The following is a 27342-nucleotide window of genomic DNA, read 5'->3' on the forward strand; positions in this document are numbered from 1 at the left end:
CGACGGGCCGAGGCCTGAGGGTGCGTGTGCTGTGAGCAAGCGCCGATTTTACAGCCCCGCCGTTGCTCATTGTGTGTGAACCCCAGCGTCTCTTCGCACGGCGACCTTTTTACAAGCGTTGTGAAATGACAGAATTGAACCGTGTGATGTGTGACACAGCGCTGGTCCAATGCTGCCGTCAGGCTGAGGCCTGGTTCTACAGGGTCCTGGAGAATCTGATCAAGCAGGAGACGAGACGGCTGGGCACCTTCGACGTCTCAGTAAGTCTGCCGCCCCCGTGTGGCCACGCGCGGAACTGCCCCCCTGGGGCCGTGACTGCGTGAGGCCTGAGGCGTGTGCTCCCGTCGCAGTATGGCGGGCCCCAAGGGTCACTAGAACGGCGTTTTTAAAACGCGTTTTGTCAGGTTGTGACGCGTCATGTCAGGTTGTGACGCGTCACGAGACGCGTCTTGGTTGTTTTCGAGACGCGTCACGAGACGCGTCTTGTTGGGTCAAGACGCGTCACGAGACGCGTCTCGTTTGGTCTATGCAAATTTTTCCCCGCCCATGTTTTCCCACCACCAATACATTCAAAGTGACTTGAGCCAATCACTGATGACTTGGAACAGTCAAAAGTAGTAGATGACTGATACTCACTGACAATGTGTAAACAGTAAAATAGAACTGAAAATAGCCCCTTCCTTGGCTATGTAAGAACATATTCACCAAGTGCTGTAGATAATAAAACAAGATAATAAGATAAAGCTAAAAGTTTTAAGTACATGCTTATATTAAGCACATGCATGCTTAAAATATGAGTTTATAATTTTTATTTTTATTTTAGAGCATTCGGTGATTAAAAATAACATTCAAATATAAAAATTTGGTAAGTAAACGCAAAGATTAGTCTCTAATGTCAACAAGAAGAGCCTCATCAAAAAATTGTTCATCATTAGGGGTCACTCCTATTCTTCTGTTTTGTGTGGTACACGGCGAGTTAGGGGATTGTGTGTGGGAATGACCATCAATGAGCAGTGCTTTGTGGGGTTTGTGAAGAGTAAGTTGTGCTTGCTTTCTACAAAGGAAGTGCACCAAGAGGTGCTGTTATTTTGTGTCTCTTTACCTGCACAGTGTAATCTGAGCAGCAGACACATGAATGATATTGCCTGTAAATAAGTACAGGATTTAATCGGGCATTCAGTTATTTGGACTTGCTTGCAAGAAGAACTCTTAAAATAATTTAATGTATGTTCCTATAAAGTCTTCACCTTAGCCAAATGTGCATAGTTCAATAAAGAATGAAAATGCATCGGCCATCCTGTACGGTGTGGTCCGCTGGAGCAGCAGCATCACAGTGAGGGACAGGAAGAGACTGGACAGGATCAAGTCCAGCTCTGTCCTGGGCTGCACTCTGGACACGGTGCAGGAGGTGTGTGAGAGAAGGGTCCTGGCTAAACTGACATCCATCATGGACCAGGACTCTGACCCACTGGAAGACTCACTGTCTGCTCTGGAGAGCAGCTTCAGTAGCAGACTGATCCACCCTCGCTGTGTGAAGGAGAGATATCGTAGATCCTTCCTACCTGCTGCTGTCAGACTGTACAATCAGTACTGTATCAGTGGTTTATGTAACCTGCTCTGCACAATATTTGTGTAAATCTGTGAACGATCATGTATATTGTTACCGGTACAAATCTTATACCCATTACTGTGCAATAACCCTGCAATGACCTCATACTCACTCAAACTGTACTGCTTTGTACTGTGCCAACACAAACTGGTCTGTAGCTGTACTCTCGCTTATCTGTACTGCTGTTGTGAGAAGTAATTTCCCAACTGCAGGACTATTAAAGGTTTTCTTATTCTTATTTAACTTTCGCCCCGGTGAAGTTACCTGCAAGTTCCCTCGTGGTAACTGGGCCAGATGTCAACCGTTCTGGACAGCAGCAGGTGACAGCAAAGGGCACAGGGACTTGAGTGGACCTACCTGAATCCATGGCTTGAACTTTCTTCACCGTTTTCATAAGTATCACTATGAATCTCTTAGTATGTATCACATGCATGTCATAGCGCGCAAATAAAGTGACAATGACAGTATCATAAATTAGCTGTATGCTTTGATAATATAGAAAATGACAAACATAAGCGATTGCTTCGGAGCAGTAGATTGTGTGTTTTTTGCAACCATCAACCTCTCCTGAATTTTCAGACATGTAGCTTTTAACATAATAAATACACTGCACTAGAACAGTTGTGTGGCTTTACTAACAGGACCAAAATATTTCCTGATGAACCATGTGTAATTCAAACCCACCAGATGTGCAAACCATCAAGAAGAAAAGCTTTAAAGTGAACTGAACTCTCTCATTAGTATTGACCTTAATGTCTGACCAAAAGTTGAATGATTTATCCACACACTCTTTGGTCCCTTATGGTAATATGTTACAAAATTAAGACAAATGTTCTCAAAAGCAAATCTACAGGAAGGATCACAGTAGGAGCACAAAGCTGCAGTTGTAGCTGTTTAATGGAAGGGACCGCAATCAGAACAAGACTCCTGTTGAATAGTCATCTGCCATGGCCAGTTGTGGTGAGTGGAGAGGTGGGGGGTTGGAAGAGGAGAACAGGTTGGAAACGTCCCGGTCCAGGAATGGAGTCATCTGCAGACAGGCAGAATTTAAGAAAAAAAAAATGCACAAGAGAAATCACAAAGTCATGACCCGAACAGCATCTATGTAATTGTGGTGGAAATTTCCCATAAAGAAGCAGATGAGAGAGTTGTCCTTTGGTGCGATATATTGAAATAAGAAAATAAAAATAATGGGGAAAAGCAAACAAAAAGCATGGATGTTGATCGTGCACATCAACAAACCAAAAAGCAGCTGGGGAGATCAGTGCACACACCACGAAGGTGTGATGCAAAGAGCCCACGATCCGCAAGTTGCTTCTGCCTTTTAACCCCTTTCTCTGGCTCTGGTGGGATGTCTCTCTGCAGCAATGGAATTGTTCGTGCCACTTTATCTCGCTGTGAGTGAGAATATTTGCTTTCTCACTTCTGCATCATCATATCTTGTTATCCAAAGGAAGGAACACCGAGCTTCCAAGACAAGATGCATTCGCTTTAACAGCCTTGGGTCTGGTGGGGAGTCAGAGTCCGGGTGTAAAAGACAAACATATCATAAATTACTAGTCAGTCAAATGGAACATCAGATGTTTAGAATTGATGTACGACAGGGCGCAAGAGATTAGTTGTTTGTGCGAGAATGTTCAGTTCAGTATTGCACCTAACCAGCACATGACGACTGTGTTGGATAAGAAATAGCACAAAGGCAAAAATTTTCCAGTACAGTAATATAAACATGTAGGGGAAGGTTTTCACATGTGTGACATAAATCTGTTTTATTTCATTGCCCTTAATAAACAAACAAAAGAAGTTTATATACCAAAAACATACGATTTTCAAAAGGTTTTAAGTTTTCAAACGGGTCAATTTGAGTGGTAACCTAAAAGGATGGTTAAGCAAAGCTCTGTGTATCAAGGTGTCTATCAAACCTATAGCAGCATACATAGGACAATGTTCAAAGCGATCTGTATTGCAGGAGATCTCACTACCCTTGCCACAGCTTGTTTAGTCCGCTACCATCAGGAAGGAGAATTAGGAATCCACTACAGACTATAACCAGCAGTCCAGCATCACATACATGCATACGTACCTATTCTTTGATGTTTTGACAATGCAGCAGCATCACTGAGAGGCTGGACAGGGTCATCATGAAGTCCAGCAGGGTCCTGGTTTATGCTCCGGATACTATGCATGCGGTGGGAGAGAGAAGGGTCCTCTTGCTGAAACAGACAACAAATGACAGTCACACGGTTAGAAAACAGGTTATGGGAGAAGATGAGCCATGAAAGAACAAGCAAATCCCTGTCATGAAATGTGCTGGACTATTATATTATATTATATTATATTATATATATAAATAAAAATTACTAAAGTGCTTTATATATAAGTAGTTAACAGTGCAGTGAGAACCATATCTGCAACAATGTACTAATTAAAATATAGAGAGTAAACACAAAGAGTAAACACATTGTAAAATACAGAGTAATAGTGCAAAAGCAAATAAATCTTTGTCTGCTTAAAAGCCAGTGAAATAAAAATATCAACTGGTATGAGTGTAAAACCTCTAAGACAAAACATACAGAAGATAAGCGCATAATTCATAATGCTATGGTTTACATAGGAGCAGGGTTTACACGTTGCAAGTTAGCAATTACAATAATACAGCAGTAAATAGAAACCTCCTGCATGCGTCATGTATCCCTACCATTCACTATTTATTGCTGTTATGATCAACAGTATCAACATCCTTGTCACCGTTTTCCCTGTTATAATGGCATTGTTTGGTGCATAATAATCATTACTACTATGACCGTCTAAAGTTTTGGATACTTTGCTGATATTGTGTTTCTAGGCTAAGAATTAAGATCTCTACGTGTGTCAACCTAATGCATTTCGAAAAGGGCTGTTTTTAAAAAAAGCAACGCTGACGTGTTTGTTCTGGACCACACTGTTAATTAGCACAGGTGTGCTCACAGCAAGAGCCCGTGCAGCTAGACAGAAAGCAAACTAATAACACGACGCTCCACGCAAGAGCCGCTTTTCGTACATTTATGTTGCATTCTCGTGTTTGTGTTCTGTGACTGAAACAAGCGCAACCACGAATAAATTAGCAAACAACACCGAACCAACCTAAGCCCAACGAGTTAGCATAAACGCAGCTAACAGCATACACATACATGTCACACACAGGTAACAGTTCTGATATTGTTCCTGTTCGTAAACGTGTTCCCTACCTACAAAGTCGAAAAATTATCCCAAAGCACAAACGTTCAGCGCACTTCCAGCACACACCACGGAGCTTCTCCGAACTAATGTCGCAGCGAAAAAAGCAAAACTTTACCGGGCCCAAACATGCGGCAAAGATCCCTTATTAGACAAAAATGAGAGCGAGCGCTCACACTGACACGCAATCGCGCTTACAGTACAGAAAGCTCACTCCGACAAACCTTTGGAGCTTTAATTTAATTTTTACTATTATTACTTACCTCCATCGCATCATGTTTATATCCAGTGCGCATGTGTCGTTATTTGAACTTTTATTGGTCCTCCTACGGGCTGCGGAGGACATTCGTCTTCTTCTTCTTCTTCTTTAACTCTGGTGATTCTTCTTCTTCTTCTTATCCTTGGAGCGTGGAGCACCCTTAAACTTAATTTACCGCCCTCTACCTTCTTCTACTCTCCTTCGATCCACTTAATATACTCAAATTCACGGAAGTGCTGTTAGTTTAGGATTTAGATTTTCGCTTTGTATTTTCTCTGATTAACACAAATAGTTAAATTATGAAGGTGTTTATCAACAGTCAACAGTCAATTGGACTTAATAATAGGAAGAAAAAAAAGAAGAATTAGTACAAGCAGAAGCAGCGAAGATTTGCATACATCAACAAGTAAATATACCACATTTTGGTACGGGACAGAAGGTGGCGATAGTGCGCAATTTGTCGAACGCAAACTGCCCATAAACAAAAGCAAAAAAGAAGAAGAAGCAGAAGAAAGTTTTCGACATCGCTTCCAGGACAACAAAAGGCAAGTTCGTCTCAAGGTCTGTTGCGTTTTCCTTCTTAAAACATTGAATTAGGTCGTCATAGTCTGCACTTTACCCTGTGTATTACTCGCCATTGATGGGAGTCCCCTGTGTAACTTTGCTGCATTGTAAATAGTTTAATATCTAAAAATTGAACGCCGATACGAAGACTGCAATGCGGTGGCATTAAATAAATGCGTGCTTTATAGTTATTCCATAGTGCTAGTTAAAATGAAAGTCAGAACAGTAGTCAACAGTCTACAGCCGCAACAATCACTTGCCAGTTGGAATGTTTCAATGAAACTTAAGGTCCAGCCTGGTAACAAATGTAGTGTCTAAACATTGTCGGTTTCTGTCACGGTTTACACAGCGAGCGGGTCACGCTCGAATAAGGACTCCAAGAATAAATTGCAGAATCGACTCGTTTTCACTTTAAACAATTTATTTCACGGGTTACGAAATCAAAAGAGCGGCGCGAGAACGTCCACACCGCCGCGTCTCCGCTAAGGAGAAAAAGGGATACGTGATTAATTACTATCGGACTGCAGGCAGATGAAGTAAAACAATAATGTCACTTACGGAAACTGAAGCACAAGTTAGTAGGCGGGTGGCGGTAATAAGGTTTGTCGGCGTAGAATGAGCGGAATGAAACCGTGGAGGAGGTTATGGTGAAGGAGTGTGCGTTCCGGTGAATTGAGCTGTAAGATGATTCCGGTTGAGGCCGCAGCTGGGTAGCACCTAGCCGGGTAACAACCGATGACTTGGTGTCCAGGTTTTCCTTCGTAGAACCACAGCTGACGAACGGACTCCACGCTTGGCTCTATGGATAAAACACAGTATGCGACGCTCCCGGCTAGCGCTGCAACACAGTCTCAAATAAACTTTCGCCGGTGCGATCTTCTTCATACAGTCCTGGGCATTTGGCATCCAGATCACTAATAATCAAATCAAGGAATCCCACCAACATAAATCCACAAAGGTCTCCGTGCCAAAAGCGCATTGGCAACCGCGACCGCTGGTCACACGATGAATCAAAAAAAAACAAAACTCACGGCCAACTCGTCGATCTCTAACCTCATGAACCGAAACGACGGTTGAGCAGCCCTGGTCAGTGATCCCGTGGTTAACGACGACGATCCGACGAGGGATCAGGGGAAAACTGAGAGAATAAATACCCACTCATAACAGGTGAAAACAATCCCAACAATCAAAACTCTGCCCCAACCGGAACTAACCCCATCAAAACAAAACCCCAACCGGAACTAAATCTGCCGTCATCACAGTTTCAACGAAAAGATGCACAGTTAGAAAGAATTAAGTTGAGTTAGCTTGAATTTAACCAAGTACCGTAATATGTCTTTACAGATTTTTTACATTGTGTTTAGACTGAATGGGACCATGTCAGATTCTGAACACTGGGCACACAGTGAGCTCTTTTGTTCTTAAATTACATATGTGAAGTGATTCGAATAGCTCCATTTATTTGTAATGAAATAAGTATTAAGTCAGTTACTGAGATTTTGTTTCTTATAGCTGACTAAATGTCTGGATTATTATATTTACTTGATATATATGTATGTGCTTCACTGTTTCTTAAATTATTAAGGTGGAACCCACAGACAAGGGAGGGTGAGAGAAATTGTGTGCCACAGATGTCTATTCAACCTGTTGATGGTGCTGAGGCTGTGTACCATGCATAACCCAACTGATGCTCCCACACACAAAGTACGTGTTAGTAATTGTGTTGTCTTTTTTTGCTGTTTTTTTCATATTTTCTAGCTGTGTCCTTATAGGCAGCCCTACTAGGAAGCAGAAGAAGTGGAGCGGTCAGGTAATTGTTATATAGACATATGTAGTGCTTACAAGCGCTCCAGGTTGATAGACTGAGCATCTGAAACTTGTCCTTTCAACTGATCAAGGATTTCACCAAGCCTGTATACAGGTCTGTACACAGGTGTGTGACTGCTTTTCAGAAAAAAATCTATGACAGAAATGTCAGGTTAGGTTGTAGTTGAGGTTAGTGGAGATTACAAATATTCTGTAGGTGCGGTAGTGAGTGGTTCTCTGTCTGGTCTAGGGTAAACCACTCTTTTTGCCACCTCCAGCATATCTGTGACTGGAATGTGAAGAAGTATTGAGTGAGTGAAGTTTTCAGTGATAAGTCTAACAACTCAACTTTTAACCTCCTCCCTTATGTCACTCTTGTTTGTCGTTTTAGGAATAGGAGCAGTTAAGGATACCAAAATGTCCTGAAGCTGGCCTAGTCCCTCTTTAGAAATTACAAACCTGCAGAGGCTTCAGTACAAGAGTGTACACAAGCAGTTGCACTGTGTTCAGTCATCCCTCAGATTGCATTGCTATCAGAAAGGCAATGTTGAGCAGCCTTGAGACAGAGACCTTTGTCCCATTGGTGAGTACTGAAAAAAATAACACGTTTTGTTTACAGCACTGCAAGTCTTGTTTTAATGTTAGCTGAAGCACCCAATAACAGTCTGTGTTTCTGTGTCTTGCAGGTTCTCTCACAGGCAAGTGAAGAGTGCTCGAGTAGGGAAGTGGGCTGATATAATTTTTGGCTCTGAGGATCTGCTAACAGGGTCTGCCCCCTTTGCCACGTTTCCAGTGTCATCAACCAACTGTTTTCTTCCTTGACCAGCTACACCACTGGGTATTACAGTCCACCACTCCACTGCCACACCTATCTCCTCTTCCAGGACTGTGTGTATGCTCAGGACCACAACTTGTAGCAACATGAAGACAGCTGTAGCTGCTGCTGCTGCGGGGGCTTTCCAGGAACAAACTTGGTCAGCAGCCGACACTATACAGCTGGATTAAGCATGGCCAGCCAAACACAATCGAGAATGGCTATACATGCATAGCCAGTATGCCATCCTGTGATGATGTTAGTTAAACAAAGCCAAGGCAACCACAGGCAAATTAATGGACTGTATTATATTAAGTGGTATTTAATTACATTATAGTGTATGTCGTTTAATTTTTTGTATTGTGTTTAACTAGTCCTATGTCTAAAGCATTATACACATATGTGCCTTTGCTACTCAATATTTAGGCAATTAATGAAGTCTACTTTGTGATTTATTAACTGGTTTTATTAATCCTGTGAACTGTTTTTAAATAAATCATTTTTTTGGGCAATGAAAAAAATCTTAAGCAAAGTGTTTGTGTTTTAGAACATACAAGGGACTATCAATGGCACAACAAAAGTTTCTAAAACACATTTTTGTATGAGTATTAATGGTTTAAAGATATGAGGAGAATTATATGAAGAGATCTACTATAAAACTGAAAGTATGCAAAAGAGTATAACTTATCATTCTAGTTGTTATAACAGCTAAAATAAAAAATAAATAATAGCAAATATCAGTTGCTCTCTCTCACTAATTCACAGGGGTTGGGAGCATGCATGATCTTATATACGCTGACAATTAGATTAAAGGTTGGGAACACCCAGATTGCCAGTTTATCATAGTGTTACATATAGACAACAACTCACACCTATAGACAATTTTTACTCCCCAAGGGTAGTGTCTGGAAACACAGGAAGTATTTACAAACTCCACGGAGCAACTGTGAAACCCAAGACCTTCTCACTGTGGGGTAGCAGTAATAAACACCAACACAAATGTTAGAATTGCATCCCTGTGATGAGCAGATGTCCATAAATTTGCCACTAAAACGGATTTCAAAAGCAGATGGAGCTCAACACGCAACACACCCCATCACAAATCCACAAAAACACACTGCCTACCGTGGACTCATTCAGGTTCCTAGGGTCCACATTCTCACAGGACCTGAATTGGGCCCCCTTACACTGTCCACAAAAAGGCCCAGCAGAGGTTGTACTTCTTGAGACAGCTCAGGAAGTTCAAACTGCCCCTGGAGCTGTTCTATACTTCTATACTGCCATCATCCAGCCTGTCCTCTGCTTTTCCATCACTGTGTGGTTTTGGTTCAGCCACCAAACAGGACAGACACAGACTGCAGCGGGTGGTCTGGTCAGACTGAACTCCCTTCCATTGAGCATCTGTACCAGGCCAGAGTCAGAAAACGGGCAGCAAGCATCACTGCTGACCCCACACACCCACACACAAACTGTTCAACACACAAACTCCCTTCCTCTGGCAGGATTCACAGAGCTATACTCACCAGAACCACCAGACACAGAGTCAGTAATTTTTTATTTATCCTATTTTATTTTACTATTTCTATGCTAATAACTTATGTAAATAGGTGTTAACAATTAATGTTCGGTTTAAAAAGATGGAGTCAGACCGGAGGCATTTCCATGTTTTTCTTGTGCAGACCTGGAGAATAAAACCGATTCAGATTCTGATTCTAAAAGTCCAAACTGGGGATATTTTGTGTGTTAACATTTTTAGTGGGAGACGGTGCAGCTCAGTGTGTGCTGGGATGGAAGACCACCAGCTGAGTGGTTATTGTTTGCCTATCTAATGTACTCTGTTAAAGCAGGTGCCATGTCAGTGCCTTCTTTATGTGGTCGGCAAGTGACTTAGCAGAGCCTTTCATGTGGTACATACTGTATCTCCTTACACGGAGGTCTGGAGCTCCTGAGCTGATGCCATTCAGAGCCTTACCTAACCCCCTGAATTTTGTGAGCCTTTTCCATAATGAAGAATAGGCCGGTCAGCTGCTGTCCTCTCAGCACACAGAGAGGCAAAGTGTCATACTCCTCCAAAGGCACGTGGCTGTGATTCTTTGTGGGTGCAATGTGATGCACTTCCAAACTCAAAGGAAGTGCTAACATGGCATAATAATAATAATAATAATAATAATAATAATAATAATAATAATAATAATAATAATAATAATAATAATAATTTTTACAGTAAATCAAAAGCACCTTATGACTTCTCAGGTCACAGGTAACATATATGACATATCAAATTAGTTATAAAAGCAAGGCTTTTATAAAGCTATTTAGATTTAAGACTGAAAAAATTTAGTTATTTTGTTTAGGGAATTATGAAGTTACTGCCACAAGAGTGCAAAAACAAAGCAAACAACATCTGTATTATTGTATACAATAACAAAGGCTAATGTAAACTGGTTATCATACAGACCAAACACCAAAGCCTTCTATTGAATAAAGAAGAGATTTAAGTAAGTTTTAACAAACATGTATGCAGGCATTTATAGTAAATTTCATATTTAATTTGTGCAGCCAGAACGCCAGTGGCTGCACAAATTAAATATGAATGGAAAAAGAAGAATATTAAAAATAATACATGACTTCATCGTTATGTTTGTGTACTTCACAATCCATTGAACGTTGAAGTTGTTTACATGTTTTGGTGGATCGGGAAGTTAAAAAAGAAGAAGACGAATGTCCTCCGCAGTCCGTAGGAGGACCAATAAAAGTTCAAACAACGACACATGCGCACTGGATATTAACATGATGCGATGGAGGTAAGTAATAATAGTAAAAATTAAATTAAAGCTCCAAAGGTTTGTCGGAGTGAGCTTTCTGTACTGTAAGCGCGATTGCGTGTCAGTGTGAGCGCTCGCTCTCATTTTTGTCTAATAAGGGATCTTTGCCGCATGTTTGGCCCGGTAAAGTTTGCTTTTTTCGCTGCGACATTAGTTCGGAGAAGCTCCGTGTGTGTGCTGGAAGTGCGCTGAACGTTTGTGCTTTGGATAATTTTCGACTTTGTAGGTAGGAACACGTTTACGAACAGGAACAATATCAGAACTGTTACCTGTGTGTGACATGTATGTGTATGCTGTTAGCTGCGTTTATGCTAACTCGTTGGGCTTAGCTTGGTTCGGTGTTGTTTGCTAATTTATTCGTGGTTGCGCTTGTTTCAGTCACAGAACACAAACACGAGAATGCAACATAAATGTACGAAAAGCGGCTCTTGCGTGGAGCCTCGTGTTATTAGTTTGCTTTCTGTCTAGCTGCACGGGCTCTTGCTGTGAGCACACCTGTGCTAATTAACAGTGTGGTCCAGAACAAACACGTCAGCGTTGCTTTTTTTAAAAACAGCCCTTTTCGAAATGCATTAGGTTGACACACGTAGAGATCTTAATTCTTAGCCTAGAAACACAATATCAGCAAAGTATCCAAAACTTTAGACGGTCATAGTAGTAATGATTATTATGCACCAAACAATGCCATTATAACAGGGAAAACGGTGACAAGGATGTTGATACTGTTGATCATAACAGCAATAAATAGTGAATGGTAGGGATACATGACGCATGCAGGAGGTTTCTATTTACTGCTGTATTATTGTAATTGCTAACTTGCAACATGTAAACCCTGCTCCTATGTAAACCATAGCATTATGAATTATGCGCTTATCTTCTGTATGTTTTGTCTTAGAGGTTTTACACTCATACCAGTTGATATTTTTATTTCACTGGCTTTTAAGCAGACAAAGATTTATTTGCTTTTGCACTATTACTCTGTATTTTACAATGTGTTTACTCTTTGTGTTTACTCTCTATATTTTAATTAGTACATGGTTGCAGATATGGTTCTCACTGCACTGTTAACTACTTATATATATATAAAGCACTTTAGTAATTTTATTTATATATATAATATAATATAATATAATATAATAGTCCAGCACATTTCATGACAGGGATTTGCTTGTTCTTTCATGGCTCATCTTCTCCCATAACCTGTTTTCTAACCGTGTGACTGTCATTTGTTGTCTGTTTCAGCAAGAGGACCCTTCTCTCTCCCACCGCATGCATAGTATCCGGAGCATAAACCAGGACCCTGCTGGACTTCATGATGACCCTGTCCAGCCTCTCAGTGATGCTGCTGCATTGTCAAAACATCAAAGAATAGGTACGTATGCATGTATGTGATGCTGGACTGCTGGTTATAGTCTGTAGTGGATTCCTAATTCTCCTTCCTGATGGTAGCAGACTAAACAAGCTGTGGCAAGGGTAGTGAGATCTCCTGCAATACAGATCGCTTTGAACATTGTCCTATGTATGCTGCTATAGGTTTGATAGACACCTTGATACACAGAGCTTTGCTTAACCATCCTTTTAGGTTACCACTCAAATTGACCCGTTTGAAAACTTAAAACCTTTTGAAAATCGTATGTTTTTGGTATATAAACTTCTTTTGTTTGTTTATTAAGGGCAATGAAATAAAACAGATTTATGTCACACATGTGAAACCTTCCCCTACATGTTTATATTACTGTACTGGAAAATTTTTGCCTTTGTGCTATTTCTTATCCAACACAGTCGTCATGTGCTGGTTAGGTGCAATACTGAACTGAACATTCTCGCACAAACAACTAATCTCTTGCGCCCTGTCGTACATCAATTCTAAACATCTGATGTTCCATTTGACTGACTAGTAATTTATGATATGTTTGTCTTTTACACCCGGACTCTGACTCCCCACCAGACCCAAGGCTGTTAAAGCGAATGCATCTTGTCTTGGAAGCTCGGTGTTCCTTCCTTTGGATAACAAGATATGATGATGCAGAAGTGAGAAAGCAAATATTCTCACTCACAGCGAGATAAAGTGGCACGAACAATTCCATTGCTGCAGAGAGACATTCCACCAGAGCCAGAGAAAGGGGTTAAAAGGCAGAAGCAACTTGCGGATCGTGGGCTCTTTGCATCACACCTTCGTGGTGTGTGCACTGATCTCCCCAGCTGGTTTTTGGTTTGTTGATGTGCACGATCAACATCCATGCTTTTTGTTTGCTTTCCCCATTATTTTTATTTTCTTTATTTCATATATCGCACAAAAGGACAACTCTCTCATCTGCTTCTTTATGGGAAATTTCCACCACAATTACATAGATGCTGTTCGGTCATGACTTTGTGATTTCTCTTGTGCATTTTTTTTTCCTAAATTCTGCCTGTCTGCAGATGACTCCATTCCTGGACCGGGACGTTTCCAACCTGTTCTCCTCTTCCAACCCCCCACCTCTCCACTCACCACAACTGGCCATGGCAGATGACTATTCAACAGGAGTCTTGTTCTGATTGCGGTCCCTTCCATTAAACAGCTACAACTGCAGCTTTGTGCTCCTACTGTGATCCTTCCTGTAGATTTGCTTTTGAGAACATTTGTCTTAATTTTGTAACATATTACCATAAGGGACCAAAGAGTGTGTGGATAAATCATTCAACTTTTGGTCAGACCATTAAGGTCAATACTAATGAGAGAGTTCAGTTCACTTTAAAGCTTTTCTTCTTGATGGTTTGCACATCTGGTGGGTTTGAATTACACATGGTTCATCAGGAAATATTTTGGTCCTGTTAGTAAAGCCACACAACTGTTCTAGTGCAGTGTATTTATTATGTTAAAAGCTACATGTCTGAAAATTCAGGAGAGGTTGATGGTTGCAAAAAACACACAATCTACTGCTCCGAAGCAATCGCTTATGTTTGTCATTTTCTATATTATCAAAGCATACAGCTAATTTATGATACTGTCATTGTCACTTTATTTGCGCGCTATGACATGCATGTGATACATAAGAGATTCATAGTGATACTTATGAAAACGGTGAAGAAAGTTCAAGCCATGGATTCAGGTAGGTCCACTCAAGTCCCTGTGCCCTTTGCTGTCACCTGCTGCTGTCCAGAACGGTTGACATCTGGCCCAGTTACCACGAGGGAACTTGCAGGTAACTTCCCCGGGGCGAAAGTTTAATAAGAATAAGAAAACCTTTAATAGTCCTGCAGTTGGGAAATTACTTCTCACAACAGCAGTACAGATAAGCGAGAGTACAGCTACAGAACAGTTTGTGTTGGCACAGTACAAAGCAGTACAGTTGAGTGAGTATGAGGTCATTGCAGGGTTATTGCACAGTAATGGGTATAAGATTTGTACCGGTAACAATATACATGATCGTTCACAGATTTACACAAATATTGTGCAGAGCAGGTACATAAACCACTGATACAGTACTGATTGTACAGTCTGACAGCAGCAGGTAGGAAGGATCTACGATATCTCTCCTTCACAGCGAGGGTGGATCAGTCTGCTACTGAAGCTGCTCTCCAGAGCAGACAGTGAGTCTTCCAGTGGGTCAGAGTCCTGGTCCATGATGGATGTCAGTTTAGCCAGGACCCTTCTCTCACACACCTCCTGCACCGTGTCCAGAGTGCAGCCCAGGACAGAGCTGGACTTGATCCTGTCCAGTCTCTTCCTGTCCCTCACTGTGATGCTGCTGCTCCAGCGGACCACACCGTACAGGATGGCCGATGCATTTTCATTCTTTATTGAACTATGCACATTTGGCTAAGGTGAAGACTTTATAGGAACATACATTAAATTATTTTAAGAGTTCTTCTTGCAAGCAAGTCCAAATAACTGAATGCCCGATTAAATCCTGTACTTATTTACAGGCAATATCATTCATGTGTCTGCTGCTCAGATTACACTGTGCAGGTAAAGAGACACAAAATAACAGCACCTCTTGGTGCACTTCCTTTGTAGAAAGCAAGCACAACTTACTCTTCACAAACCCCACAAAGCACTGCTCATTGATGGTCATTCCCACACACAATCCCCTAACTCGCCGTGTACCACACAAAACAGAAGAATAGGAGTGACCCCTAATGATGAACAATTTTTGATGAGGCTCTTCTTGTTGACATTAGAGACTAATCTTTGCGTTTACTTACCAAATTTTTATATTTGAATGTTATTTTTAATCACTGAATGCTCTAAAATAAAAATAAAAATTATAAACTCATATTTTAAGCATGCATGTGCTTAATATAAGCATGTTCTTAAAACTTTTAGCTTTATTTTATTATCTTGTTTATTATCTACAGCACTTGGTGAATATGTTCTTACATAGCCAAGGAAGGGGCTATTTTCAGTTCTATTTTACTGTTTACACATTGTCAGTGAGTATCAGTCATCTACTACTTTTGACTGTTCCAAGTCATCAGTGATTGGCTGAAGTCACTTTGAATGTATTGGTGGTGGGAAAACATGGGTGGGGAAAAATTTGCATAGACCAAACGAGACGCGTCTCGTGACGCGTCTTGACCCAACAAGACGCGTCTCGTGACGCGTCTCGAAAACAACCAAGACGCGTCTCGTGACGCGTCACAACCTGACATGACGCGTCACAACATGACAAAACGCGTTACGAGACGCGTCTCAACCTGACAAAACGCGTTTTAAAAACGCCGTTCTTTTGACCCTCTTGGCTTGCCATATCGCAGAGCCTCCTGGAGAACGACCTGGTCCAGCGCTGCCTGGCGGCGTGTTGCCTGGAGGTCGCCACGTGCTCGACGCGCCTCCCGAGCGACTTCCCCGCGCTGCTGCGCGTCTTCCGCCTGGCGCCGTACCACTTCTGGAGGGTGCGTTCGCCCGCTCGGCGCTCACTATCCCGACGCGCGGCGGGGGGCGTGGTTTCCGCCCCCGCAGGTGATCGAGCTGGTCGTGCGAGAAGGTTGTGGAGAGCGTGGCCTGGACCGGCGACTCGGCGCTGTGGGAGGACGTCCGAGCCGAGGGCCGTCTGCCCACGTGCCAGCAGGTCGGTCCACCCAGCGCGCGGCGGTTCCGTGGCGGGGTGAGTCGGAACCGCGACCGCGTGGGGCGTCTCTAAACATCCTGTCGGCCGCAGGTGGTCCCTCCCTCGCGGCTGGAAGTGAACGCTGACGGGAACCCACCGGGAGGCGGAGCCGCTCGAGCGCCTCCTCGCGGGAGCAAACCGCTGCACCTGTTCGCCCGCAAGGTCGGTCCGAGCCTCGCGTCGGCGCCGCGCTGGGTTCCGCCCCACCCCGCGTGGGGTGTCACGCGCTTCCTGCCCCCCCCTCCAGGTCTACAGCCTGATGGGGCGGCGTCTCCGGGAGCTGTGCTCCGCGCTGCGCATCGGCGACGAGCTGCGCCTGCAGATCTGGACCTGCCTCGAGCACGCGCTGGTCCACTGCACCGCCCTGATGAGGGACCGCCACCTGGACCAGATGATGATGTGCTCCATCTACATCATGGCGAAGGTGGGTCCCCAAAACGAGAAGAACCAAGAACCACCAAGAACAGAACAGGCATTTTAACCGACGTCCGTCTTCCAGATCACCAAGAAGGAAATTCCCTTCAAGGACATAATGAAGTGCTACAAGTCTCAGCCGCACGCCGACAAGGGTGTAAGTTCTGCTAAATAGTCATTTATAGTTGCTGTGACAGTGTTGTGTTAATGACAGTCTGATGGACTTAAACTGCTTCTGCCTTCAGGTCTGCAAGAACGTGCTGATTTCAGGAGATGAGGACAAATCACAGACTGAGAATCACAGTAGGACCGGACAGACCTTTACCTTTATCCAATGCAATAATTAGGTTTTAATTCCGACTTATTATCATGTCGTGGCCTCGTTGGTTACAGACGGCGGAGGCCACAGCTCTGAGTTCCTCACCCCCAACACCCCGTCGGCCCGTTACCCGGTACCGTCCCCGCAGCAGAGGTCCGACCTGATCCACTTTTACAACCACGACTACACGGCCAAGATGCGGGACTTCGCCACGCTCTTCGTTCCGGCCTCGGGGGTCAGTTCCGCTCTTTGACGTTCCGATCGACAGCAGCGCGCGTGCGTCTGCCTTCTAACACGTCGCCTCCACAGGGCGACACCCCCCCCCCCCCTGTCCCCGTACCCCCAGCCGAGGCCGTCCCCGCGCAGGCACCGGCTGTCCGGCAGCCGCCGCGTCTTCGTGACGTCGCTGACCGGGCGCGAGACGCCGCCGCGCCGCGCCGCCGCCGGCCTGAGCTACGTCTTCAGCTCCACTCCATCAGAGGTCTGTGATCGGCGGCTCCTCGAGGCGTCAGCGTGAGTTGAGTCCCGCGTCACATGTCGCGTGTCACGTGTTCCCGCAGCGCCTGCGTGAGATCAACCGCATGATCAGAGCGAGCGGCGCCCGGAGGAGGAGCCGCGCGGGCCCGGACGGCGCCGGCCCGCCGGCCCGGAGGCCTCGTCTGGACCGGCGCTCTGCGCGGCACCGGCGGCTCGCCGGCGTCGCCAGCGAGCGCGTCGCCGGGCGCAACCGCGAGCAGGCGCCTCCAGACACAGAGCTGTAGCGATGAGGCGAGGTCTCACTCTGCTCCTGTTTCTGAAACCAGGACAACGGCGTCGGCCGATGGAGGAGAGTGTGTCAGGAATTCCTTTGGGCCAAGTTCTTTGAACCATCCGCTCAAAGGCTCGTCTACAGTCAGACCAGATTTATGTGTGTTTTTGCTCTTGGCTTTGACACCAAGTGTCCTTAAAAAGGACGGTACCAGACAAAGAGAAAGTCTGAAGTGAGTCTGACTGAACCTCAGCTAGAGGTTGTGTGATGTCTGTTACTCCAGCACTTACTGTGTGATGAGTTAGTTCTGATTGACTGGATTCTGACAGTATTTTGTTACGCATTCTAAAACTGTGGATGTATTCATTTTCTTATGTAATAATCCTGACATTTCAAATATTTTAAACATGTCTAAGCGCGTTAGGACTTTAAGCTCTTGCTGTAATTTCTCTTTATTACACTATGTATAAGCATTAGTATGAACATATTCGTCAGATCATGACTTATTTTTACCCGGTTTAACTTTTTGTGAAATCTAAAGGATTTATTAAATTAAAATACTAAAAAATCAGGACACATTTACAATAAACATTTATCTTAAAATGTCTTTTTTTGTGTCTTTCTTGTTTTTTCTCATTTTCTCTTTTAATAAAACAAGCTTTGCTAGTTAACGCCTCCTCTTTTACTGTTGGTGGCTATTGAAGTACAATTTCCTGTACAGTAAGTATGAATCATAAAAACAAAGTTCCAGCACATCCATTGTGTAGATGTTGGTCACCATAGCAACCGTGTGAGTGACACACAGCCTCCCGTTGGTGTTTATCAGTAACCATGTTGTGGTTAATCCTCCACCATCGTTGCTCAGGCGATCATTACTAAAGGGCCCGGACGCACCAGGAAGTCTGAGCGTTGCCACGGAGACCTGGGGCGAGTGAGGTCCGAGCGCAGGTACGGAACGGGCTTTGAGGCGCTTAAAGGCTCTGCACCCCGCTGGACTCAGTAGACTCTATCAAGACATGGGCTGCAGCACGAGTCGGGACACCACGGCGGTGGACACGTCCGAGAGGCCGGAGGAGAGGCCGAAAAGTGCTGCTTCCGCCCAGGAGACGCCGGTGGAGGAAACCGACGGATTCGCGAGCAAAGACGCGGGGAGCGTCCGGGAGGCGGACGACTCCAGCTGAGAGAAAGAAGCAGGATTCATCCAAACTCCTTCCCTACATTCAGGTTTGCTTCACCACCAGCCAGTTTTACCAGAGCATGGTACAGTAGAGCGGGCAATTTATGAGCATCGCATTGAGGTCACTTTGATACAATCACCTGTATAAGTTGACCGCCGCGTCTGAGTGCGGCTGTTCCACATGACAAATGGCCTGTGTGGTGATGGAGCCGGCCTCTGTGTGTCTGTGTGTGCAGATTGGCCTGTCCTCGCTGAAGGAGGGCCTGTCAGGAGGAGGCGACGCTGCACTACTGTCCGTCAACCCGGACCGGCTGCACTCACACTCACACACTCACACACTCACAATAATGAAACACATGCCCTTGTCAAAAAGCTCCAGCTCACATGTTCATAACCCAGAAGCTTTTTTATAATAAATGCTGTGTATGCTGTTGTGCTCTGTACCTTTATTTGGATCCTCACACAGGATAGTCCGCTTATGCTCCAGGTAGACTGCAGGTTACATAGAGGCTCTTGCTGTTGTTTAATTATGCTTTATATTGCAAATAATGCAATGAGGCCAAGATGGAGCGCTTTCCAGGCTGCGCCACCAGGGGGCGACGGAGAGCGCAGACGCAGTTCCCTCTGCGGCCACCAGGGCGCAGTAGTGATCTTCACAAGCGGCTGGGAAACATCTGAGGCTGGCTCCATTTGCTCAAGACATTTAATCTGAAATATAGGTTGTAAGTTTATTACCAGCTAGTGAATGGAGCTGGAATGGAATAGCCATTTCACAAAGCCATATCAAAAATACCCATCTCAGAGGCAGTGGGAAATTACATGAAAATATTACCATTATACAAATGGAAAGTGTGATTGAATAATGTGCTGGAGAAGATAAATGAAAAGCACTTTGTTGGAAAATGTGGTACTAAATAGGTTTTTAATTTCAGTAGTGGGATAAAAGAAGCACATTTTTACCCCATTTCACTGCCAATTGATTAGTGGCTCCACACCTGCAGACAGAGAGGAGGCCTTATCGTCTCATTATCAGTTAATTAATATGCATGCGCACATGCCAATTATCTTTCCTCTGCCATTTAGCAGAAATGAGACATTGATGTTTTAATGGCGTCAGAATGGATAGCTCCTCCGTTGCTATAAAGACGAGGCAGCCGCATTGATTGACACAGCCGGGAAATGTTAAGAGAGACAATTGAATTAAGAGCAGCCCGAAACACCTGATTATTATATTAATGCATCTAAGCAGTTTAAGCGCGTCCGTGGGGCCCTAATCCTGGGAGTTTTTGTGCAAAGACACGAAACCCAACTTATTGAGCAACATGCGTCTATGTTATATTTATATGTCTTCCAGTAAGAATCCATTATGGAAACGTTTTATTTGAAGGACATGCAGAATAGCGAGCTATTCATTTTTTCCCACTGTGCCACAACTATTAAAGGACCAAGGCCACACCAAGCGCAGCGGACTCACCATGAAAGTTATATTAATCATTATTCGTTTTACTGTAGCCTGTGCGCTAAATTTATGTTCTTGAGTCACCGGCCGCGGTTATGTGCCAGTGAAATAGGCAATATTATGGAAGGAAGCACTATTGACATTCTTCATTTCTACATAAATGCTCCTGGTTTCACATTACGCCCAAGGCTGTGCACTTTTTCCCCCTCTCAAATCTGTGATCTTTGTGCCGTAATGCTGCGGCGCCGGAGTGATTCTGTATGATGAAGAGCACGGCGCTGCCAGTGAAACTCCAAAGTGAGGAGTCTGGAGTTTTCCGCACAGAAAGGATCGAACGCTTGTACAAAATAAAGGCAAACTGAAAATGAGAAAGGCAACTAAAAAAGTCTCTTGGGTGTAATCTCCTTATAGTAATAGGCCATTTATATGATGTGTATAATGGGCTGCCACAAATATTCACAAGTAGTGGCCTTATTTCCAGCCGGCCTCTCTTTAAAGATATGTTCTTCACATCTTTTGTGAATATATGATCAGAGGCACGACAGCCCCAGTCTTTAATCTTACACTGGCCTTGAAGAATGTCACTGATTCCAACCACCCCGTCCTCTTCCTCCTCCTCCTCCTCCTCCACCGCCACCACTTCAGAGGCCGCTCCGTCTTCTTCTGGGTTTCAAAATCCAATCAGCAGATATTTATGAAGAGGCAACAAAAAGCACGCGACGCGTCGGCAGGAGAGCGCTCGCGAGGCTCGTCGGTGTGACGCAATCGCCTCCTTGCGTCGCGTCAGCGGATCTCTGACGGAGCAGAATGTCACTAATTGGATCAGCGCTGCGTCCACTCAGTGCCTCAGTCACTCACAGATTGCTTTTCTAGCGTCAATATTCACTCCGTGATCACTTCACATTAGCCACACCTGGACACGCTCACCTCCAAAGTAATGACATCCGTCTTTATCAGTGTCAACTACTCCATGTTCCGATTCTTGTCCTCTCGTGGATGCAATAATCTTTGAACCATCGCATGTTTTTTTTCCGTGTTCGTGAAACTCACCAGCAAACAAACCATCTGCAGGGCTCAGTCTGAACTAGTCTTCCAACACACGGGGCTCATGGGAAATGGTGTCCTTCAGAGGCCCCTAACTAGCTAAACGCTTTAACTTCCTGTGTCCAACCCATCACCACCATCTCTAAATGTTATTCAACTAGTTTTCAGTCCATTCCATGATTTTTCTCTGAACATCACCACGACCCAACATGTTGTTATTGTGCAGCAGGATGAAGCACACGATGATCCATCCTGAAGCCTTTGAACTGTGGACCTCAGTCTCCCGCTTAAAAAGTAAAAGCCTTTATCTAATTTAGAGTAAAGGAAAAAGTCCAGCAGCACAAACTGATTTGAGTTTGTTGCTCCGTCAATAAACAGTAGTATCACTATATTTACTGTATGTGTAGCTTTAGAGGGTTCTCGTGCTTTGAAGAGCAGTTTAATGGAGCGCACGTTCAAAAACGTCATCTCTTTGAACTATTGAGGAAAATATCCCTCGAGCGAAGCTGCTCCCAATCCATCCACCGAGTGCTTCACAAAGAATTCACCCAAAGTCGACCGCAAATGAGTAAAAAGGCTGAATAATAATAATATCTTACCATTAAGTTTTCTCGTCAAATGTCATAGCGATGAAACGTCGGCGGGACGCTGCAAATAGATTATGAACGAGTGGAAACAACTATAAAGTCCCGAAGGCAAATAAGATTTAGCTGCAGATAAAGGTCAGGGCGCTGGAGGAGAGATACAGGGAGACATGTGGACAGGAATGACTTGATTATCCTGGATGGGAGCACAAAGAGACATGTCCTTTTGCAACAGGGTTAGAAGAAATACCATCCTTTAATAACAGCGCTGATATACTGGAAATAAAGGAAAAAAACACACACAAAAGACGCACACACTTCCTTTTTAAATCCTTTTTATGTCTTTTTTTATGTCTATTTTTATAATTATGCATTATGTTGATTCTCTTCAATTGAATTTTGTTTGTTTTGATATCTGTAAATGTTGCAGTGTCTTCACCTCCGTGTGTGTGAACATACATGTGCCTTCATGCAGACTAGGGTCCTTCAAAGAAAACGGGGGAAAAGAGGAAATCGTACTCTAAATGTCATTCATTCAGCTCGGATGTCGAGGCGACCTTCAGCGGGATCGGCCCCTCCTATTGTGATGGCGGGACGAGTGGCTCTGTCAAATATCACGTTTGATAAGCAGAAAGTCGGCGTCGCCGGCTCGGGTTCGGGGTGACACTTATCGGCACTGAAGCGCACTGTTGTGCGTTAGAGGCATTGTTTTCAGTTGATAACCTTCATGAATACATTCACAATCGATACAATACACTGTTTTATTCGATGGAGCGGCTGGATGTTTGTTCATACAGGACCAACTGAACACACCTGTTGGAAAGACTGGGCTCCGGGTTTGAAGCCTTGTTCAGAGATTCTGACGCAGTCACTGGGACAGAACCGGCCCGGCTGACCACTGGTTCGGTTCCGTTCCGCTTGGAACCAACACATTGGTGCAAGGAAGGCTTCCGATCACATTAAATCTCCCCAGCTGTTTGCTGAACAGGCCTAATGCCCCTGAACATTACAAACCTATCTGCAGAAAGGCCTCAGCACACATCCAGTAACTAAGAGTCATGCCTCCAGACAGAAAAAACATCTGTTTGCTCCCAGTTAAAATAAAGATATTGTGATTATTTTCTATTTGTTTACCCCCACGTGTTTCCTCAGCAGGCCCTGGCTAAATAATCTCAAGGCAGCGCCACTTACGAGCGAGACGAGCCAGAGGAGGAGCAGGTTTCAGCAAGAACTGCATGGATAATTACGGGAATAACGTCCCCTTGAATCTCTTTGACGCTCGTTTCCTTGTTTTGCGGCCCGCCATTAGCGCGCAGGCGCACGAGCCTCCGAACGCCCGTCGTCCCAACGCTAACCAAGGTCAACGCGGAGGAGAGCGTTAATGTTCGATCGGGCACAGAACAAATGAAAACGCCGCTCGGGAGCGTTCGGACGGCGGCACGAGGCCGTTATTACGCAGCAGAATTCATCACAGGGAAATAATATGTGCTGTTGTTTTACTCATAGCGCCATTATGTGACATAACTACTGCTTCATTCAGGCAGATTTAAGTTATTACATATGCAGACAGAAAAGCTGCATGTTCACTGAAAATAAACACATAAAGGTACTGCGCCGAATGATCTGCGTGGCGATATACGTCTCTGCCTCCTCTGCACACAAGCCTGATGAATCCTAATGGGCGTTTGGAAGCCGCGTTAGTCTTTTAATTAGCTGGAAAGCCTTTAGCCGAACCGCTCTCATCCTTTACCATCCTTCAGTCTCCACGCGCGAGCTGCCGCGGGAGGCCGTTACATATGGTGTAATTAAACATCCGCGCGGCTCGCCTCTCCTTCCGCGAGGCCGCTTCGCCAGCTCTGCGCGCGCTCACCCACTGTACGCTGTGCGGCTGCGCGGCTACGCGCCGTGCTGTGCGCACGCGCGTCAGCCTGTCGTCGCCGTACTGTACGAACAACAAACGACAAACGCGCCAACGCGCAGCTGTGACGGATGACGCAGGCGCGCGGACATTTAATGCGTTTAATGAGTTGATTAGCCTCTGAGGCAGACTTGGCACGAACTGGTGTATATATGAAAATGTTCGTCAACGTGTTCGCTCCCCTGTTTGGCTGTCCACCAAACATTCACCCCAATGGCCGCTAAATCGCTGCACCCGTACGTCTGAAACAATGTCCGGCGCGTGCGCGCGCGTGTCTGTAGCATCTGCTGATTGTTGGCTGAGTGGCGCAGTGTGTGTCGGCGCTCAGGTGCAGCTGCTCTTGTCTCCTGTTGCTGTGATCTCTGAGCTGAGAGGCATTATTAGCAGCCTGGAGCTCCAGTGGCCTTTTCAACCCTAATTACACACCCATCATTAAAATGCTAATTCATACTGTTAAAGGGGCAATTAAAAGGGTAATTAAAAAGGCTTTGTTCCACCCGTCTACCTGCATGAGCAGGCTGACCATTGCTGGTCCTCTTTTGATCTGCACTATTTCCAGAATGCCTAAGGTCTGATCCAGGTTCAACTGGGAGTCACTGGCTGCGGTGGGAGGAGCTCTGGAGGCTGAAACGTCACAATTTAAAGGTCTCAAAATACCAAAATGTGATAGAATACACTGACACGTGAAACCAGATAAGAAAGAAATGGTGGATAGGGTTTAACACTGGTCTCCAGTTATAGTTACACACTCAGGAAAAGCATTTCCTGACATAGCTGTATATTTATGTTATTGGTGCCCCAATGAATTCTGGGTAATGGCATTGATGCAGAGTAATGTCTCTCGAATATCGTTTTTAAACGAATTCATAACATATTTTGTGAAATATATATCTTAGAGCAACATTAACAAAGTCACGTTTTACTGTTTTCAATGATTCCAGCCGCTGCTTCCTTTTCTTGCATCTACAAGAGAACCAGTATGTTTATTCATGTCACGCTGGACATTTTCATGTAGACCAAACTCAAATTAACCACATTTCTAAAACGCAATAAAAAAGCGCATAAACAGAACACGTTTGAATGGGGCCTCTGTTATGAAGAGGACAAATCATTTCTGGGATGTGGGCTTATTATTAAACTCCAGAGACGCAGCCAGGAAACTGTTCTATCTAAGTGCACCATTCACAGCGAGAAATGTGTTATTCAAAGTGGAACGCACACATTTGAACACACTAAAACAAGCGTACGGCAGCAGACACCAATGCAAATAATTATTACTGTGTTGCACTTAATGAGATCAGACAATATTGGGTTTTTACTCAAATGGGAATTTCATAATCCGGTACAGTCTGCATGTTTTTATGGGATTTCAAACACTCTGGGCCCTGGTGAATAAGTAGTGTGGTGTTTATCTATTATGAAGCAGTTCACTGTAGATACAGCCAGTGTTAATGAAACTTAGCACAGATGGAACTCTGTAAAAATGAGAAATGATGGATTCGCTCCAGCTTGCCGATGCTGCAAGCCCTATTTGGTTTCAGGGCCGGTGAAGTGTCAGTGGTTTAATTTTATAGTGCGTAGTTTCCCTGATTTCCCCCCGGAACAGAGCGCTGCTGGAGAACGCGGAACATCTGCCGCCACTCAGAGAGCGATACATATAAAAGCCATCACTCCTATCAGTGCTCGTCGCGGGGAAGTCAAGGAACGGAGCCAAGCGCGCATTAGAATAGCCGCCGTTCTCCCCTGTCTTGTGTCGGCTCCTGGGGATTGGCAGTCAGAAAGCTATTAAATTATCCGCTGTGTCTACAGCATTTGTAGCATTTCAAATATGAGCCCACAGGCGCCGTTGGCTACAGGTACCGCGTCACACGCCACAAAGAGCAGCCTGCAAACTTTGTGCATAACACCGTTATTGAATTAGCATCAAGTGACAGTTATACCACAATAAATATCTGACACGGCATAAGAAATCCAAAATATATATGTAATTTAACTATATAAATATAATTTCTTAAAAAGTTTTATTAGCTTCCTTAGGTTAAGTAGGGTCAAAACAACTAGATTTACCTAACAACTCACTAAAGGATCACTGATAATAGATTTGGATCACACGTGTGACCACTCTCAAGATATTAAAATGGTTTAAATGAAGTAAAATGCTTCTATTGCAGTAGACACTCACTGTTTATGGAAGCAAACACTTGAAAGCATGATGATGATGATGATGATGATGATGATGATGACGATGATGAAAGTCCAGTGCAGAGAAAAGAAAGTATAAAACCACGATCTGTGCGACATTACGCTTGCTATGTGTAATTTGTCAGTGTATCAGAACCTAATTTGGTGAATCTTCTCTACAGAACCAGATTTTATAATCCCATTAAGTTACCGACATTTTCTCCTTTGATTCCATGAACAGCTTTAATCATGTAGTTTTGTTGTGCAGCTTTACTGCATCATGATTGTGTGTGTGTGTGTGTGTGTGTGTGTGTGTGTGTGTGTGTGTGTGTGTGTGTGTGTGTGTGTGTGTGTGTGTGTGTGTGTGTGTGTGTGTGTGTGTGTGTGTGGCACTGCTCCAGAGTACTCTGTCTTGTCTGCTTTTATTTCTGGCAGCTCAGGCAGAGCAGCCTGTGAGTCATTAGATGAGAATAAAGCAATAGACTGTGAAATGTAACGTATACAGACAATGACCTTCACAAGGAAAACAGAGTGAAGATGAAGGTTTGATGAAGCACTGACCCTTATCCACGTCAAGCAGAGACTACCAAAATACTCTGTGGGCTGCTGCTGTTTTAACCTGTGAGGTGACGTGTTGCTGGTGAAAAGTAAAACAACTTGGAGTCCTCACAATACAGGCAATAATCAATTAGAACACTACTATTTCTTCCCTAAATACGCACTAGTTTGGTGGTCTCGGAGTGGAACACCTTACTGTCTACAGGGCAGGAGCTACCACATGTCATGGAGCATATGAAAGGTTTTATTAAGCCATTTAGTGCAGACTCCAGAGTTTTATTTGGTGTAAGGCATAAAAAGCAGTGGTGTTCATTTAGCTGCATGTGCCTGTGGTGCTGTTGTCTCTTATGGGCTGGTGCATATTATTGGAACTACAGCTTGTTGGTTTTGCGTGAGTACAGTAGATGGGATTTGATCTTTTTATATGTTTATAGTTGTTTATGGATCTGTGTTTGCTGTATGTGAAACATTGTATAGCCTTGAAGGACGTAAGTCACTAATGGTTTTATTCATTTTTTCTTATGTCCTTTGTGCAGCTTTGTGTTTGCTACGTCCACTTAAAATGGCCTGAGTCCAGAGTTGTTTCTAAAGGTCATTTCTGCTGAGCAGAAAATTGTTATTGCAGCTTTGATGTAGAAACTCACATGGCTGAATAAGTAGAATATAAAGTAATGTAAATAAAAGCAGCCAGGAACTCTGGCGTGTTTTTGCCCAGAGAGCAGCTGCTTCTGGGAAACGCTCACATGAACCCACC

General features: G+C 44.1%; 1 protein-coding gene and 1 long non-coding RNA gene across 2 annotated transcripts; both read left to right on the forward strand.

The window, feature by feature from the left end:
- The first annotated feature begins 5629 nt into the window (after positions 1–5629).
- On the forward strand, positions 5630–8316 carry LOC114852702 (uncharacterized). Its single transcript, XR_003785428.3, has 4 exons — positions 5630–5645; positions 7234–7352; positions 7846–8037; positions 8141–8316. It is a non-coding gene; the product is annotated as an uncharacterized LOC114852702 (long non-coding RNA).
- On the forward strand, positions 7999–19277 carry LOC114852588 (retinoblastoma-like protein 2). Its single transcript, XM_055507542.1, has 12 exons — positions 7999–8037; positions 8141–8152; positions 15834–15971; positions 16064–16147; positions 16238–16348; positions 16434–16610; positions 16686–16757; positions 16846–16903; positions 16994–17154; positions 17229–17400; positions 17480–18891; positions 19081–19277. The coding sequence occupies exons 1-11, from the start codon at positions 7999–8001 to the stop codon at positions 17488–17490; spliced, it is 1035 nt and encodes a 344-aa protein (XP_055363517.1). The 3' UTR covers positions 17491–18891; positions 19081–19277.
- Positions 19278–27342: the final 8065 nt, after the last annotated feature.

This window comes from Betta splendens, chromosome 3 (genome assembly GCF_900634795.4).
Source record: "Betta splendens chromosome 3, fBetSpl5.4, whole genome shotgun sequence".
Classification (NCBI taxonomy): Eukaryota; Metazoa; Chordata; class Actinopteri; order Anabantiformes; family Osphronemidae; genus Betta; species Betta splendens.